Source organism: Ochlerotatus camptorhynchus, unplaced genomic scaffold (genome assembly GCF_037179485.1).
Source record: "Ochlerotatus camptorhynchus isolate MF236.1 unplaced genomic scaffold, CSIRO-AGI_Acam_v1.1 ptg000325l, whole genome shotgun sequence".
Lineage (NCBI taxonomy): Eukaryota > Metazoa > Arthropoda > Insecta > Diptera > Culicidae > Ochlerotatus > Ochlerotatus camptorhynchus.
The window spans coordinates 857377-875886 of NW_027040813.1; the positions used below are offsets into that span (position 1 = coordinate 857377).

Sequence of the window (18510 nt, forward strand, 5' to 3'; positions counted from 1 at the left end):
TTCAATGTGCTATTCGAAGTGAACCGACGCTCAAGCCCATAAAAACGTTTTAGAGCGCTGGTTCTTGAATCTCCAAGCTGCTGGATCACGGCTTCCTTTTTTGGGAGTGTAACTACAAATCTACCATCCTCATTCCGTGTAGTAGTTCGCTCGAAGATTTCTTCGCACATCGATTCCTCTACAGACATCGTGCTTCTGTTATTGCAGGATTCCAATTCCCAAAATTTGGTCAATTGTTCCTGAAGATCGAGTGCAGCACAAGGATGCGACACCGTCTGCGATGATATTGAAGAACTTCTAGGTACGCAACCAGATACAACCCAACCGAAGACTGTTTCTTGAAGTGTGGGCCCTTCATCGAAAAGCTTCATTCTACCATCAACCAGTAGATCGTAATAATATTCAGCGCCAATAATTAGATTTATTGGACCAGGTTCAAAAAACTCTGGGTCAGCTAGAGCCAAGTGCTCGGGAATCGATAGTTGCTGAACATCGACGTACTCGGTTGGTAGATTGGTAGTAAGTTTCGGTAGAACGTGCAGTTGAATGTTTTCCGAATACGAAGATATTTTGAGCGACCGTGGGAGTACTGTCGCATTCACCATCTTCGTTGATTTTGTCGAAGAACAACCGATGCCTGCTATAGACAGGTGATTGGCAGTTTCTGTCAGCTTGAGTTTTTTGCAAAGGTTCTTCGAAATAAAGCAATACTCGGAGCATGAATCGAGTAAGGCTCTTGCGAGTTGCACATTTCCATATTGGTCCGTTATACGCACCAAGGCGGTGGACAACAGGACTTGGCGTGATGCAGTGTGCAGGTTGACAGGCAATGAGTGTGTGTCTATTGAGGGAGTACGATCTGTGGTGGGTGGTGGGTGTGGATTTGTGCTTGCGATAGGGAAAGAGCTTGAGGAATGTCCTGTGTTTTGATTTGGTGTGGTTTGGTTCTGGGCGTGTGGCTGTGTTTGTTGGTTGTTCGATTTCTGTGTTCGATTCTGTTCTAGTGGGACGGAGGAACCATTCTGTGACGATGTAGCAGCTGCTCCGCCGTCTATTGATCCCATGTGCAAAAGCGAATGGTGCTTCCGCTGACAATGTCGACAGACACCCTTGGTGCAAAACCGAACCAGATGCGAAGGAGAAAAACAATTTAAGCACAGTCCACATTTCTTCACCTTCTCATATCGCTCAGACACTTTCAGCTTCAGGAATTTATGGCACTTGAACGCTGAATGCTGAGCTTCTCCACAGAAAGGACACTGGGTCGAAGAATGTGCTGAAGGGTGACTCACTGTTGGCTTCGGTTTTCGCGTCTCGAAGCTGGTGGGTTTCTCTGGAGCAATTGATTGAAGCACAGAACATTGGTTTCGTAAGAACAACAGCAAATCGTCGTACTTGGGCACCTCTTTGGAACAATGATGTGATTCCCAATGGCGAAGGGTGATGGAGTCGAGCCTTGAACACACCATGTGCACCAGTATTGTGCTCCATTTTGTGGTATCCTCTCCGATTTTTTCCATCATCTGTAGATTCCTGTCGTATTCGCTGATGAGATGATTCAATGCTTCGTAACTCTCTCGTTTCATCGGTTCAACAGCGAAGAGGGCATCGAGATGTGCTTTGACTATGAGTTTTTTATTTTCATATCGCTTTTGCAGGAGATCCCAGGCAATCGAATAATTTGCAGATGTCATCTCCAGTGACCCGATCTCTTGCAATGCTTCAGCTACAAGTGAAGATCGCAAATAACTAAACTTGTCCATGTCAGATAACTGACGATTTCGATGGATCAAGCTTTGAAACATGTCACGAAATGTGACCCATTCACGAAGGCGACCACTGAAGTTTGGCAAACGCAATTCTGGTAGTTTCACCGTTGATGTAGGTGCATTCTGGTTTGGAACTACTGGAGTGTTTGCAGAAGACGATCCGGGGGTCATCTCATCCTGGAGAGACTGCAACGACGACTTCAACTCACAATAGTTATCTTCAGTTTGCTGGATTAATTCCTCGCTTTGCTGGCTGCGTCGTTCAGCAAGCGCTTCCAGGCGAGCGGTGCATTCAGCTGAACCTTCCTTTGACTCGGCTACCTCTTCCTCATCCATTTCATCCGAAATCTGATCGATCTTTCTCCGAATCGTGTAGAATTTCTTCATCGTTGCTTCTAGCATCTCCAGTCTGGTGCTGATCTGACTAAAATGCCTCTCCTTCTTGAATCGATCGATGAATTTTCTTACGCCGTCGAAAGTGTTTTTAAGCTGCCGTTCTTGCCGTCGAAGATCTTTCAGTTCACTAGCCATTTTAAAAAGTTCACTCTCCAACAGTTTATCAATGAACACTCACTTTCAACGTTTATAATGTACACTAGTCCAGTCAAAATTTTGCCTGAAGTATTGCAATAATTTCAAGTTCACTTTGCTTCACTATTGTCACTATCCACTATCAACTGTAAATTTTATAATCCGCGATTCGCGATTCCTCAACGTCCCACGGGTGACAGAGACCGACAATTCTAACAATGTTGACTGCAGCAGGGGAACCAACCGAGCGAACAACAAGCCAAAAGTGAACGCCAGCAGAAACCAAGACCGTCAATCTAAAGGACATAAGGACAAGATTCCCAGAAGAAAATCGCATGCAATTGAAAGATAATTGATTGGCATTTTCAATACCCTTTTTATTACCACTTTAAACCCACTTTCAATTGGTACGCATCTCATGCATGATGCCACCACAGATCACAGAATTTCATGCGAATTGTACTTCCCTTTTGCTTGCCAACTCAATCCTTGCAATCCGTCCTTCCTTCCTATGATCCTGGTTCGCTCCTCCAGTCCTCCAGTTTGTTCCTTCCGATTCCAACAGCTGCTACTGCTTCAATGCGCGTGGACGCTTTCCGCCGAATAACAATGGACGATTTGATGGCACAAGTGCACTGTCCTCCAGATCACAATGACCGTTGAACCTTTTCTTCACAATTTCTTCTGGATCACTTCGATGGCGGGTACCAGAGCCATTTCAACAACGTTCACGATGGCTGATACCGACGCCACTTCTATTATGCGCACTTTTATTGTCCACGATACTGTTCAGCATCGTCCACTTCAGTACTATTGTCCACTTCTAGGTCCGATTTTCTCGGGATTCTCCAATCCAACGATCCACCGGTCCCGTATCCGGTTCGAAGGACCAAAAATGTTCTTACCGGTACCGTGGAGGAGACCCTTAGTTCGGACACATGTAAAACACTCGCGTCGAAGTTACGAAGATGAACACCCTTTTGTGTAACCAAAATTTTTCATAGAGATGACTCATCAAAAGTGCTGCGGAGAGTTCTAGCCGTGGTATAGATTGAGTCTTCTTCTTTCGCTTGAGATCTTCGAGTGGTGCAACTTTCGACTTGGCAGTAATCAGTCGAACAGTAATCGATCCGTCAGTGGTAACGCAGCGGAGAAACAAGCATGCTCCATATGCTACTTGCGAGGCATCGCAGAAACCGTGTACTTCTACAGTGGCTAGGTCTTGAGTGAAGGAAACCCATCGAGGTACAGTGAGAGTGTCCAAAGCCATTAGATTACGACGATATTCCAACCAGAAATTCTGCAGATCCTCAGGTAATAAGTCGTCCCAGCCGCATTTTTTTTTTGTGGGAGAGAACGGGAAACTACTATTTCATTGCTGTGGAACATGTCCGGGTTGCCAGTATTGCTGGTTTCTACTAATTCTCAACAGGCATACTGATGGTTATTGGGCAGCGGGATCTCCTTCTTTGGATGTAGGTGGCCTGGGTCCAATGGTATAGCGGATGGCTTCGCGTTTTCCAAACCGAATCTGGTCAGAAGCTTCTGGATGTAGGCTCTCTGACTTAGTGCAACGTGTTTCTCGGAACGGAAGACCTGGATACCAAGGAAGTGCTGGATATCCTCGAGCGACGTCACCGTGAAATATTGGTTCAGCTCATTAACGATGGCCTTGTAGTCGTTTTCAGTCTCGCATGCTATAATGAAATCGTCAACATATACAGCAATATAAGCGATTTTACCTCTGTTCTGCATGACGTAGAGACAACAATCGTTCTTGGACGGCTTGAACCCCATTTGTATCAGCGTTTTGTCCAATTTGTGGTTCCAAATACGGGCGGCTTGCTTCAACCCGTACAATCCTTTGCGAAGACAACAAACCACGTTTTCTGCATCCGCTGTGCATCCAGGAGGCAACCGCATGTAGACGGGTTCTTGTAGCTCACCATTCAAGTACGCTGTCTTGACATCTGCATGTTTGATGAGAAGTTTCTTCTGGCAGGCGACGGAGAATAGTGTCCGGTACGTTGTTTGCTTCACCACGGGAGCAAAAACTTCGTCGTAGTCGACTCCATATTTCTGCGTAAATCCTTGAGCGACAAGTCGCGCCTTGTACCGGATGACCCTTCCATTCTCGTCCGTTTTCTTTTTGAAGATCCAGCGACATCCAATGGTTTTCTTACCAGCCGGCAGCATGGTCAACTCCCACACGTTGTTCTCGTACATCGATTGCAATTCATCCTGTATGGCTTGCTTCCACATGTCTTTCTCCGGACCAGTCACAGCTTCTTGATAGGTGCCCGGCTCGTCATTGTCGTGATGTGCAACCCGACTGTCGGCACAGTAGCGTTGAGGTGGAATACCCTTCGTCACCCTGGTTGATAGTCGCTGTGTACCTACACCTTGCTCTACGTGGATTGGTACCGGCTCCTTCTGTGACTCACCTCCATCGAGTGCTTCTGCTTCATCAGCATCTTCGTACAGGCTTTCATCCGAATGTTCTTCAACACCGTGGAGATCTTCCTCTTCCATGATTTCACGATCGATTGCTGGTTCAGGTTGTCTCTGCTCCTCCGGTGTATCCGTCTCACTACGGTTTTGATTGAATAGCGATAACGGAAAGAATAACGTACCTTCGTCCTCTGTGGAAATTTCCCCCTTGTCGATCATCGAAGGCAGGAATCGGGCATCCCGGCTAATCGTCACTTTGTTCGTCTTCATGCTGATGAAATGCCACGCTTTGTGTAGCCGACAAAAGGAAGAATTACGTATGCTGATGTTCCGAACGCTTGCAGGTTCGAAACGTCCGGCTTGACTCCATGCCAAATCTCGTACGGAGTTTGATTAACCGCTTTCGTTGGCAACATGTTTTGCAGATGACTTGCTGTGTTGATTGCTTCTCCCCAGTAGCGATTATGGATACCTGCTTTCAAAAACATACACCTGGCCATCTCCACCAAGGAACGGTTCTTTCTTTCTGCGACTCCGTTCTACTGCGGTGAATATGCTGCCGTAAATTGTTGCGTGATACCTTCACGCTTGAGGAACGTCATGATCTTCGAGGCACGATATTCGCCTCCCTGGTCGGATCTCAGTACATTCGGCGGTCTGCCAAACTTCGTCTTCATTTTCTGCACATAGTCCTGGATAGCGTCAAATGTTTCTGATTTTTCTCGCATCAGATACAGCGTTGTGTACCGGCTGTGGTCGTCAATAATTTGGAAATGGCAGTCGTGCCATCTTTCCCTGCAGACAGGTCTCACAAGGCAAAACCAAACCATACTGCTTAATATTGATGCCCGTCGCCTATTGTCGTTGCTGTAGTTCTTGGACTGCCTTGACATCACGATGACCGAGCTTACGGTGCCAGTCATGCAAACAGTTCTTCTTATTGCAATGCTCAATTGCCGCACCCACGCGTTCCTCCATCTGCAAGTGGTAGAGACCGTTGCTACGCCTTGCTGCAGCCGCAATCCGTATACCTTTGACAATCGTACAGCCATTAGACGAGTTTCCCGACGGAAACGAGGTTCATATCCAGATCTGGGACGTACAGGACACCTTCGCTTCGCTGTCTTTCCCGTAGCAATGGATCTGGCAGTTCCCCACACCTTTCACGAATGCTTTCTTCCCATTAGCGACAGTAACGAAACTTGGAATATCATCTCGTGGTTTCTCAACGGATCCGATAAACTTTCGATTGGCGCACATGTGGGAGCTGGCTCCAGAATCCACGATCCATTTCGTCACTGGTCCTTCACGAGCGCTGAAAACGAAATCCTCTCCAGTGGACTCCGTTTTTCTTGAATTTGCCTGTTGCTTGGCAAACTTCTTGGTTTCCTTGGCAACCGATTTTTCACTTTGAGAAACTTCATCCTGGCTCTGCTTCTGCCAAATTATACAGTCTCGCTTCTTGTGGCCGACCTTCTGGCAGTGGTGGCACACAATGGATTTCGATTTCCCGGCCACCTACAATACCGCTGAATCCTCCGGAACAGTCCCTTTTCGCTTCTGCACCTCATTGATAATTTTATCCTTTACAAGGGCCAGCGTCAGCTCGTCCTCCGACCGATTTTCGAGTGTAGTCGTCAGCGCGTCGAAAGAGCTTGGTAGACTGCGGAACACCAGGATTACCTGCAAATCGTCGTCGAGCTTCGTACCAGCGTTGGCCAGTTTTTCAAACAAACTCTCGAATTCTACCAGGTGGTCCTCGATGTCGTCTCCTTCCTGGAACTTGAGATCGCAAATCCGCTTCAGCAGGTGAACCTTCGACGTTAGTGATTTCTTTTCATGTTGCTTCTCCAGATTCTTCCATACTTTCTTTGCGGTTTTCGTAGCCCGGATATGGCCGTGTTGACTCCTGCTCAGCAGCAGCCCAATGGTCGCACGCGCTTTCTGATCCCCTTCGTCCCAGGCAATCAGCTCCGCCGCGTTCGCTCGGTTTGCAGCCTCTTCCGGCTTGACTCCGGGCACGATGTACTTCCATAGCCCTTCGCGAACCAGCAGGAATTCCACCTCCAGCTTCCAGGTTTCGTAGTTTTCGTTCGTCAGCTTCGTTATGTTAAAATACAATTTCCAATTTGTAAGAGGGCATATAGGATGGTAGGCACGTTGCTTTTCCAACGCGAGGTTACACACACACTGACACCGCAGAGGCAGCCGATGTGCCACTCGGTACATAAGAAGAGAGAAGTATATAATAGAAGTAGTCAGGACCGTTTATGAGTCGCTAGTAGAACAGGACCATGAAATGTAATACACTCAATGTAAGCATAACAATGTATCTGATATCTTATAAATACCTTTTGATAATAGAGAATATTAGTTGTAGGAAATATTCCTAACTGCGTTCTCATTCTGAAGTGGTCATATTGATGACAGACTATTTGCGGGTAAAAGGAGAGCTTATCTCAGGAGGTGCAGATTCGCCTCTGAGAATTCTCATTGGATCAGGTGGTGATTTTCCCACTGAGTCTAAGTCAGAATAATTTCTGATAAACCACTGCTGCCCTCAGGTGGTGAATCTTCCCACTGAGTTTAAATATAACAGGTTATGGGCCCAGATGTGCCTGAAATCTGCAAATTGTTCTGATAGAGCTTTTTCTATAGGACATTTGTAAGGTTATTTTTGTGGAACTTGATCCAGACGGAGCTTTCTGTTGGACAAATTCCCATTAGATAAAGATAATTCTACTTTCCATTTACTACAGGTGCCGAAATGGAGAACAGAGTAAAAAGGGTGATTGTACCTCTTTTCAAAGGGGATGAAAAGTCATTCCCGTTTTGGAAAAAGAGGATGGAGCAACACCTGAAACAGGAAGGCATTTTGCATACGCTCGAAAAGACTCCGCTCGAGGAAGATTTTGCCCAACCGGTGGAAAATGAGACAGCTGAGCAAGAAGCTGCCCGAAAGGAAAAGTTACAAAAACGCATCAAAGAAGATGACGCCGCAGTAAATGAATTTTGGCTTGCGCTGGATGATGATGCCATGGGGCATGTATTCCAGTGCAAGTATGCGAAAGAAATAATGGACCGCCTGGTTGAGCTATACCAGAGGCACGGCGCCATCGTCATGTTGGGTCTACGCACTCGCCTATATACTTTGCGTACTGAAAGATTTGCATCGCTAAAGGAATTGTTCGCTCGTCATCAAGAACTCGTCCAACAATTGGAAAGTATGGGTGAAGTAGTACCACAAAGCGAGGTGATTCATTCCCTGCTCGTGGCCATACCGGATACCTACAAGCACGTCTTGGGTGCGCTATCAGTGATTCGCAAGGAGGAGCTATACCTGATGTCAAAGGAACAGCTGCAGAGGATTTTCCTGGATGCGGAGGAATCGACGAAGAAGGACGAACCAAAAATCGTGAGCCGAGGAGGAAACCATCCCGTCGCCATGGTGGGAACAAGTGCGAGCAATACCAGCCGGAAGAAGAAGACCGTGGTGTGCTTCGAGTGTAACAAAGTTGGACACAAGAAGAGGAACTGCTATCTTCTGCGTCGTCGGTTGGCTGTGGAACGTGAAATGGAAAGGGTGAAATTGGACAACACAGGAAACGGAAGAAACATCGGCACTCGTGAGCAAAGAGGAAACGGTGGCAATCAATACAGAAGAAATCATGGCGTCACGTTGCTTACAAGAGGAGAGGAAGCGTATGGTGTGGAAAAAGGTGGTAACCGGAACAACGTAGCTTTGCTTGCGAGACAAGAGGGAGCATTCATGGTGCAAGTCCCTTTGTCGTCGCGAAATGCAGAGGCTGATGACGAGGATGTCCTTCGCAACCAACGGGTGCGCGAGATGGATCTTGCCTCAATGCCGGTGAAATTTCCGATCATACTCGACTCGGGTGCTACTCGACACATGGCGCATGATATCATTCTGTTCAATCGATTGTGGGATGCTCCAGAGCTGAGAGTCGGCACGGCGAAGGACGATGCTGTTCTGAAATGTAACAGGATGGGAAATATCTCGTTGAGAAATAATAAACGCCAGCGATTGGAACTATATAATGTGCTTTTCATTCCTCAGTTGAACGCAAATATCCTTTCTGTAGCTCAATTGGAAGAAACAGGTAAGTCGATTGTTTTCAGGAATGGAGGAGTTGAAGTCTTTGATAAATTTGGCAGAATCTTGGTGACAGGGAGGAGAGTCAATGGACTCTATCACCTGGAGCTTCACCCGGATCGTGAGGCTAGAGTGTTCTTAGGAAAGATTCTGGAGAAGCACGAATTATGGCACAAAAGGATGGGACACTTGAATGAGATGAGTCTATTGAAGATGGCTAAATTTAACATGGCTGAGAGGTTGGATATCGAACCATCAATCATTGAGAGGGGTTCAATTGTATGCAAGCCGTGCATAATTGGAAAACAAACCCGGGAGTCATTTGACAATTTATTCAAGGTTAGGTCCACTAGGCCTTTGCAGTTAGTTCACTCTGATGTTTGTGGTCGCATGGCAGAGAGTACCTATGATGGGCATGAGTATTTCGTGACATTCATAGACGATTACACTCACTTTGTGGTAGTGTACCTAATGGAATATAAGAGTGAAGTCTTAGAGAAGTTCAAGCAGTATGAGGCTCTTGCAACGGCACATTTTTCTGTCAAAATTTCTAAATTGAGAACGGATAACGGGGGTGAGTACTTCAGCAAAGGTTTTCAGACTTTTTGTGCTGAGAAGGGTATCCAAATGTTGCCAACTGTTCCCTATACTCCCCAGCAAAATGGGGTGAGTGAGAGGATGAACAGAACTTTGATGGAGAAAGTGAGGACAATGATGCACGAAGGAAACGTTCCTATGTATGTACCTGTGGGGTGAAGCATTGTATACCTCAACTTTTCTCACAAATCGTAGTGTAACAAGTGCTTTGAGCGATCTCAAGACTCCGTGTGAAATGTGGTTCGGAACTAAGCCAGATTTGGGTTACATAAGAGTGTTTGGATGTGCTGCTTATGCTCACATTAATAAACATCTTCGTTCCAAATTGGATGGAAAAAGCAAATCGCTGACTATGGTAGGATATGCACCATCGGGCTATCGGTTGTGGGATGATGATGAGAAGAAGATTGTCGTCTCAAGAGATGTAATTTTTGACGAGTCTGCCTTCAAATTCCATACAGTTCAACCGAGTGGCTATTTGGATAGCACAAAGGATTTTTGTGTGGCTGATGTTCCAGTTCCTTCAAGGGTGCTTGCACCGATAAATGACATGGAAGTCCCAGATGATCGTGATGATACTGACGAAGAGGAGTTCGTAGAAGCGGAGGGCGATGGGAATGATGATGGTCCAGGAATTGGTGAAGTTGTACCGAACGGTCAACGCCATAGTCAGAGGACAAGTCAACGCCCAACCTGGCTCCGTGATTATGAAACCAGTTTTGTAGTATCACACTTGTCAGGGGAAGTTCCGCAAAGTGTCGAAATTCTGAAGAAACGTGATGACTGGAACCAATGGAAGCGTGCTATTGACGAGGAATTAACAGCTTTGCACGATAATGAGACGTGGAGCATGGTTAAAGAAACTCCTAAGGGAAGGAAACCAATCAATTCAATGTGGACCTTCTCGATCAAGCTTGAAAACAATACGCCTCGGTATAAAGCTCGCCTGGTTGCCAAAGGTTGTTCGCAACGTCCAGGATTGGACTATGGCGAAACTTTTGCGCCAGTGGCGAAAATGACGACAATTAGAACACTTTTGTCGATTGCCGTTCAGGAAAAATTATTCATCCATCAAATGGATGTTAAGACGGCATTCCTCAATGGAATATTGGATGAGGAAATTTACATGAGGTTGCCATCGGATGAAGATGGAATTTCCAAAATTTGCAGATTACATAAAAGTTTGTATGGTCTTAAACAGGCCGGGCGTAGCTGGAATTTAAGATTCAACAACATCATCAAAGGTCTGGGTTTCAAGAACACTGAATCAGATGTTTGTCTGTACATAAGCCGGGATAAGAATCTGTACGTAATTTTATACGTCGACGACATCCTGATATTCGGAAGGGACATGAGGGACGTGAATTGGATCAAGGCTGAATTTTTCAAGCATTTCAAGATGAAGGATTTAGGTGAAGTGAGAAACTTCCTTGGCCTAGATATCCAGTATTATGACAAATGTTTGACGATTTCCCAGAAAGCCTATGTAGAGAAAATATTACATCAATTTGGAATGCAAGATTGCAATCCTATTTCTACCCCAATTGATCAGCATTCCAGGTGGTCAAAAACTGAAGGACAATTGACCAATGAACCCTACAAGGCTCTATTGGGTTGTCTCCAGTACCTGGCATTGATGTCACGACCGGATCTATGTTATGCAGTAAATGTGTTTGCTAAATTTCAGAGTTCGCCACAGGACATCCATTGGACGGGACTCAAACGAATTCTCAGATATCTCCAGGGAGCTAAGGAGATGCACCTGGTGTACAGAAGAAACGATGGAGCTCCACTCGAAGGGTTTGCTGACGCAGATTACGCAAACGACGAGGATGAACGACGATCAATCTCAGGATTCCTGTTCACTGTGTATGGTAACACGGTCTCTTGGTCAACGAAAAAGCAAACAACAGTGGCCCTATCAACAACGGAAGCGGAACTCATGTCACTTTGTGGAGCAACCAAGGAGGGAGTATGGATATCTAATTTATTGCGTGAGATTGGTATCGAATCGGTTCCATTCACCATAAATGAAGATAATATTCCATGCATAAGAATAGCAGAGGAACCACGAAGTCATCAAAGGACGAAGCATATTGACATCAAATACATGTTCATACGAGAACTAATTCGCGAGAAGAAGATTGCACTAAAATATGTTTGTAGTGAAATGCAGAAAGCAGACATTTTTACGAAGCCCCTTTCTCGTCATAAATTTGAAAGATTAATTAATTTGCTAAATTTGAAAATTGAGGGGAAGTGTTAAAATACAATTTCCAATTTGTAAGAGGGCATATAGGATGGTAGGCACGTTGCTTTTCCAACGCGAGGTTACACACACACTGACACCGCAGAGGCAGCCGATGTGCCACTCGGTACATAAGAAGAGAGAAGTATATAATAGAAGTAGTCAGGACCGTTTATGAGTCGCTAGTAGAACAGGACCATGAAATGTAATACACTCAATGTAAGCATAACAATGTATCTGATATCTGATAAATACCTTTTGATAATAGAGAATATTAGTTGTAGGAAATATTCCTAACTGCGTTCTCATTCTGAAGTGGTCATATTGATGACAGACTATTTGCGGGTAAAAGGAGAGCTTATCTCAGGAGGTGCAGATTCGCCTCTGAGAATTCTCATTGGATCAGGTGGTGATTTTCCCACTGAGTCTAAGTCAGAATAATTTCTGATAAACCACTGCTGCCCTCAGGTGGTGAATCTTCCCACTGAGTTTAAATATAACACGTTATTCCGGATCTTTCCATCTTGAACTTCTTCGGGCCCAAAACCTCTTAAATGTGATATGGCCGTAGACCGGATTTACTACTACTTGAAAATACGTCTTAGCTTGATGAGAGACAAACTTTCCAAATAAGAAACATTCGTTCCATATTGTAGCTTAGGGTATTTCCGTTGATGTCGTATATAGTTTTTATATAGTACTAGCTTGGTGTGCCCGGTCTTGCTCGGGATTCAATATTAGCTTGAGTTTATGCGCCGATTTAAAAAAAAAGCATGCTATATTGTACGTACCCCCCCCCCCCTATTACATAAGGGGCTACCCTCTATGATTATCTCGTTATACCCCCACACTCGCCCCCACATGCTAATTTGGTTCCATTTGCTTGATTAGTTCTCGAGTTATGCAGAAATGTCTGTTTCATTTGTATGGGAGCCCCCCCCCTCTCTTACAGAAGGGGGAGGGATCTCGAACCATCATAAGAACCTTCCACGGCCCCAAAAACCCCTGTATACAAATTTTCACGCCAATCGGTTCAGTAGTTTCCGAGTCTATAAGGGTCAGACAGACAGACAGACAGACAGACAGAAATTCATTTTTATATAGATAGATGTGCTACATATTTTACAAAAATATTAAAAAACCATATTCGTGTTTTTCGCCTTTTTGAAAAAGTACTCAAACCATCACTTATGAAATGTATTTCCGATACAGCCATCACAAATTCAATGTTGTATTCTTATTACTTATGGAGTTTTCTGATTATATACTCATTCAAAGTTTCATATTTAAAAACTAAATTGTTTGAGTTTCACTCATTTTTTTCAACATTCATCGAGCATTATCAAAGTAACCCCAAATCAAAAAAACTGAAGTTCGGTCACAAAATTAAAAAAAATATTGCAAATGTTTAAATTTTCGTTCAACACATTACTAACCAATTGACTCTTGGATCCTCAGTACTTGTTTTAAAAATATAAAATTTGAAAAACACTCATTGCTATAAAAATGAATTGGAATTTAATTTAAAAAACTATCAATGTTACCCCGTTTTACGGTACCTTAAATGCGACGCAAACAAACTGTGGCAATTGCCTGTTTTTCTGCTAGAAATACGATTGGCCATTTACCCAGTCACTGAGTTACTCTCATCGGCCGTGTTGGCATTTTCCAGAGAACTTCAGCATCCACATGCGAGTGATCAACGATCCACCCAAAGGAGGCTGGCTCGTCGGTGGGCTCTTAGGTCGGTGGGTGGTTGGTGGGAGAGTGAGCTTCGGGAAAAATTTCCCATTGTTTTGGTTCTCTCGCTCTCGCTCTTGGAATGCAAATTCATACGGGCAGATAATGCGAGTTTGTTTACGAACGAAAATGCAAACAATCCGAGAGAGTGAGCGCGAGTGGGAGAGGTAGAGAGCAGAATCTGCTGTGTGTTGGTCTTGAGTTATGCCACGTGCGCGGCGCTGGTCTGGCGAGAATGCGATGCAAACGAGTTGACGCGCGCCATCCTTTTACGATCCCTCTATCACGTGGCTGGCAGTGTGGTGGTTGTGTTTGGATCACTTGTTTGTTGACATCGTCGCTCATCCTCTCCGTTGAGTCGGGAGTATTCTCATCAGTTCGTCGTGTGAGTGTGAATGATGTGCTCTGGCTGGCTGCACATGATGTGTTTCACGTTGGGATTTTGGAGATGCCGAGTGGTACCTAAGTAGTACCAATGCTGTTCTCGTATAAAAGTGCGAGAGCATTAGATGGGTTTGGTTCGGTGGAGTGTGGATTGTTGCTGTCATTTGGGTGCTTGTTTTGCGCGCCCTTGCATAGGTGTATGTGCGAGCTTGAGCCGTTCGTTCGGATGCTGTGGCGCTCGGGGAGACCAGTCAGTATGCTCTCCCGCTCGCTGGATGGCGCTGTCAGCGCTGCTTAGCGTTACATAATTTATCTTTTTTCATTGGGTTCTGCTCTGAACGCTGATGCTGTTGGAGAACGTCACATAAAGGCAAAAGCTTGCTGCAAAGACGAGAGGCGCTGGTCGTCCTCGTTCTTCGACTTGATTCGTCCTAGAGGAAAGACATTTTTGACAACCCAACTGATAAGGGAGAGGCCGTTCGACAACGGCAAATGTACACATCTATAGATACGAGATAGGAGTGCGTGTGTGTATGCAGCAGTGTATACTTTGAGGCGTTTGCACTGTGTCTTTTCCCAAGGCATCCCGAGGAAGAGTGCAGAGTGTGTGCGATATAATCATTGTGGCGGAGGAGCCGAGAGACACGAGACGAGTGCGCAACCAAAGGCACAAGGAAACTCGAGAAGGGCAAACGAGAAGGAGAAATTTTCGCCTTTCAACTTTCTTTTCTCAAGTACACAAAAGAAGATTTTCCTTTTCTCCGCGAAATCGTGCAGAAAATCTCGAACAGAGGCATTTTTGTAGTTCCGTTTACGCCTGAAGCCATCGGGAGGGAAGTGTGTTTTACCGATTGTGTGTGGTTTCTGCAAAATGGTTGTGAAAAACGTAATCGCAGTGTAGAGAAGTCGTCATCCGAAATAGCAGCAGTGGCACAGCCTTCGACGAGGGAGAGGGAGTGCAGCCAAGATGAATTTATAAGTGAAAAAGGAAATACGCCCATTTCTGATATTTCCGTTTTTTGCCTGTCTCCTGACGGGCGGATGCTGGATGCTGGTGTCGGATGCAAAAATAGGTGCTGTTGTGTTGTGTATCGATGAAAATCGGAATCAAATTAGCAGGGAAAATGAATTTATTGGTTGCTTCCGTCGTGACGACGGTGCTGTTGCTTGGTTGCCTAATTTCTGGCATCGAGATGAAAAGCTACAAAGCGACGACGAACCGAGGCAGCGGGATCAGCATAGGTGGTAGCAGTAGCACAAGCAGCAGTAGTAGTGATAGCGGGAGCAGCAGTGCTGCTTCCGGAAAGGGTGCAACCCGTCCCAGTGCCAGACGGAACCAGCTGAACGTCGGCCTGCTGGTTCCACACACCAACTTCGGTCGACGGGACTATCTGCGCTCGATCAATACCGCTGTGGTTGGTTTGACGAAGGGGCGTGGACCGAAGCTGACCTTCCTGAAGGACCATGAATTTCAAACCACCAACATACACTTTGACATGATGTCGCTCACGCCAAGCCCCACAGGTAAGCCAGTTAAGCGTTCAACCGAAGGTTGAAGGTTGCAGTTTTACATGCTTCATTAACCACCATTATTCCCCACCTACCCTCCTTTCCGCTACGCTTCCTGTAAGTGCACCCCATCAGTTCTAGTGCATCAGTGTTTTTTTTCTTCTACAGTACAGGGCTGGTCCGATTTACCTGATGGTTCGAAATTGTGCATCTCGTAGAAACTCTATTTTGAAAACAAAGTCTAAGCTCAAAAAATTCAAATGTTTAAAGACTTGATTTTTCAAATGCACAATCACATTCATTTTAACCATGGTTCAATGTGTTCTACAGTTTGATTTCTAGTGTTTCAAACTTTGAAATGTTGATAATCTTTCCCTATCAATTCAAGTGTATTGCACATTGAATTACACTTCTGCTCAAAGCAGATGGATTTGAAGTGTTTTGCATTTCAATGCGATGTGAATTGCTTGTTCTGCAAGGTAAACATCGAACACATGAGTTGTGACTTCATCCTTATCAACCAGCATCATATATGAGAACAACCGTGGCCCAGCGAGATCGAACGAAGATAACGGCAGCAGTCCACCCCAACAGCCCAGGATCAGCTCCCAAATCAGACCCATTTAAAAAAGGCATGTGTCCCAACAAACATTTTAGGTGATTAACAGCTGAATAAGCTTATTTTTAGCTGAATAAGCCTATTTTTGGCTCAATAAGCTTATAATCAGTATCCAACGTTTGTTGCGGTAAGCTCTGCCCTCTGGCAGCTTTGTTTATATACTTGTCGATTCAATTTTGGAGTCGGTAAGAGCACCCGCACCAATGCGTTGCTAAAGCTATTTTAGCAACCCCCACCATAACACAGTAACTGCACTGGGGGTTGCTATTCAAGTGCTGGAAATAACAAGCTGCCTCTCGGTGAACAGCGGGTTGACAAATACAGCAATGCGATAGCAACCGGCCCAAGCGTTGCTATCCAGGGTGCCTTCCATTCATTTTGACTAAAAAAATGTTTTAAGAAATTATGGAATAATAAGATATTATGGAAATATTTTGATTGTGTAAACAACAAGAAAAGATTGTTAAGTTTGTATTTGACACATAATACCTGCCAATTTTGCTACATGAGAGACGCAATAAGCGATTTTGTAATTTATCTCACCCACTCTTCGCTCTTCACTCTTCGCGAAGAGGCGATCAGAAAAACGCTCATTGTGACTCTGTCAAAGCTAAATTTGCAGGTTTGATGGGTGAAACACAAACTTTACAATCTTTTCTTACTACTTACATATACAAAATATCATCATAATATCTTATTATTCCATAATTTCATAAAACATTGTTTTAGTCAAAATGAATGGAAGGCACCCTGTTGCTATCTATGAAATGTTTGTTTTGTTTTTCATTTGAACATTGTGATATATGAATAAATTTGGATTTGGGACAAAAACTGTGGACCCAAGGGACAGCAAAGCATTCCTCTGGAAGACCCGGAACATCTGCAAATGTGGAAAATTAGTAAAAAAGTATCTAGATTTTTTAAATCAACTTGTTGTTATACTGCATGAATGGATTTAGATTTGAAACCAGTATGTGCACTCTGGTGGCCATGGAACAGTTTTTCAAAAGATCCGGAACATCCGTAAAGGGGGCCAATCCGTAGAAAAGATCCTAGAGTTCCGTATTTTGACGTAGGACTACGTCTGTTATTTCTATATGGGGGTACACTTTAAGAAAACCGAAAATGGCACATGTAACAAAATTATGAAAGATTTTGAACGTTAATAACTCAGCTGCCCCTGGACCAATTTCAATAATTTTATCACCAATCGATCAGAAATATTTCTACGCATCTGTCAAATTTAAGACTTTATCATTTTTCAAAATGTCACTATTGAAAATTGCAAGAATGTGAAACTGTTGCTATGATAATTAAAATTATTACCAATTGCCAGCGAACAGCGATTTCCCCAACACAGATTTCAAAGTTGAATTCCAACAGGTCTCACCAAACGGTGTTTATTCAATCATCGCGTGGTGAGTAGTGGTGTTCTCCAGTACACAACGAAAGGCTGCCTGCAAGCAGCGAGCTGCAGCTCACATGAGCATCCATAGAAGGAAGAAGTAGCCGCACCGCTATTGATCGGAATCAGTAGCTCTTCGTGAGTCGCTGTAGGTCGTCTATGTCAAGCGCGTCATACTAAAGAGTATAAAGAGAGAGAAACACGCTCAAATTCTTTTTCTTACACAAAACACAAGTTCCTGCTGCAGTTAACAAATAAGATTAATTATATAAGACCACGTAGTCCTACGTCACCATTGCGTACAACCCCATAAGGCTGTCCCTTGTAGTTTTTTTTTATAAATCACTTATTTTGATGCTACATTAATGAATTTGGATCTGGGAACTTCACGATTCACTTATTCTGAAGCTACATGTATGAATTAGGATCTAGAACTAGCATATGCAATCAGGTAGCAGTGTGGTTCTCTGGAAGATTTTGAACATCCACAAAAGTAGTCAATTCGCGTAAAAATCCTAGTTATATTTTGACTTCCCTGAGTTTTTGAATCTTTACTGAAGTTCATTAATTTTTCTATTGTGAAATTTTAATCATATTTATAAAATTTTCTGAAGACCTCTCATCCACGAAGTTCTGGGACCTTCCTAAAATATAATGAAATCACCAAAAAATCTATATACTTTTCTGAAGGTCTCTAGACGTTCTTGAAGATTTCTGAACATTTTAAAATATCTCGCGATTTTCTTGAAAATAATCTGATCGTCGCTGAAGTTTCTGCATTTTTTTTTGCAGTTCTTTAAACTGCATTGAGTACCATGGAACTTCCTTAAAATGATCTCACATTTTCCTGATGCTCTTATGTTTCTGAAATTTAAGGTCTTGGTACTTTGATGAAGTTTCTGAAATTCCCTTAGTTTCTTGGAACTTCTTAAACATTCTTCAATTTCCATGAAATTAGTTGAACTGTTCTTAGTTTCTCTGATCAATCCTTCTGCTCTCGAAGCATTCCTGAGTACTTTCAATTCTATTGAAGTTCTTGGTATTACCCTGAACTAAATAGAACTGTCAAAACAAAATCTCGAATTTTTCTCAAGTTTATGGAATTTATCGGAATTTATCGCACCTTGCCCATACAAATCATCG

The 18510-nt window shown here is 44.0% G+C and overlaps 1 protein-coding gene across 1 annotated transcript in view; it reads left to right on the top strand.

The window, feature by feature from the left end:
- The first annotated feature begins 14485 nt into the window (after positions 1 to 14485).
- The window catches only part of Nmdar2 (NMDA receptor 2), a 38065-nt gene continuing 34040 nt past the window's right edge, over positions 14486 to 18510 (top strand). The window contains exon 1 of the mRNA XM_065230003.1: positions 14486 to 15358. Coding sequence (XP_065086075.1) covers positions 14929 to 15358 — 430 coding nt within the window. The 5' untranslated portion in view covers positions 14486 to 14928. The remainder of the gene's footprint in view (positions 15359 to 18510) is intronic.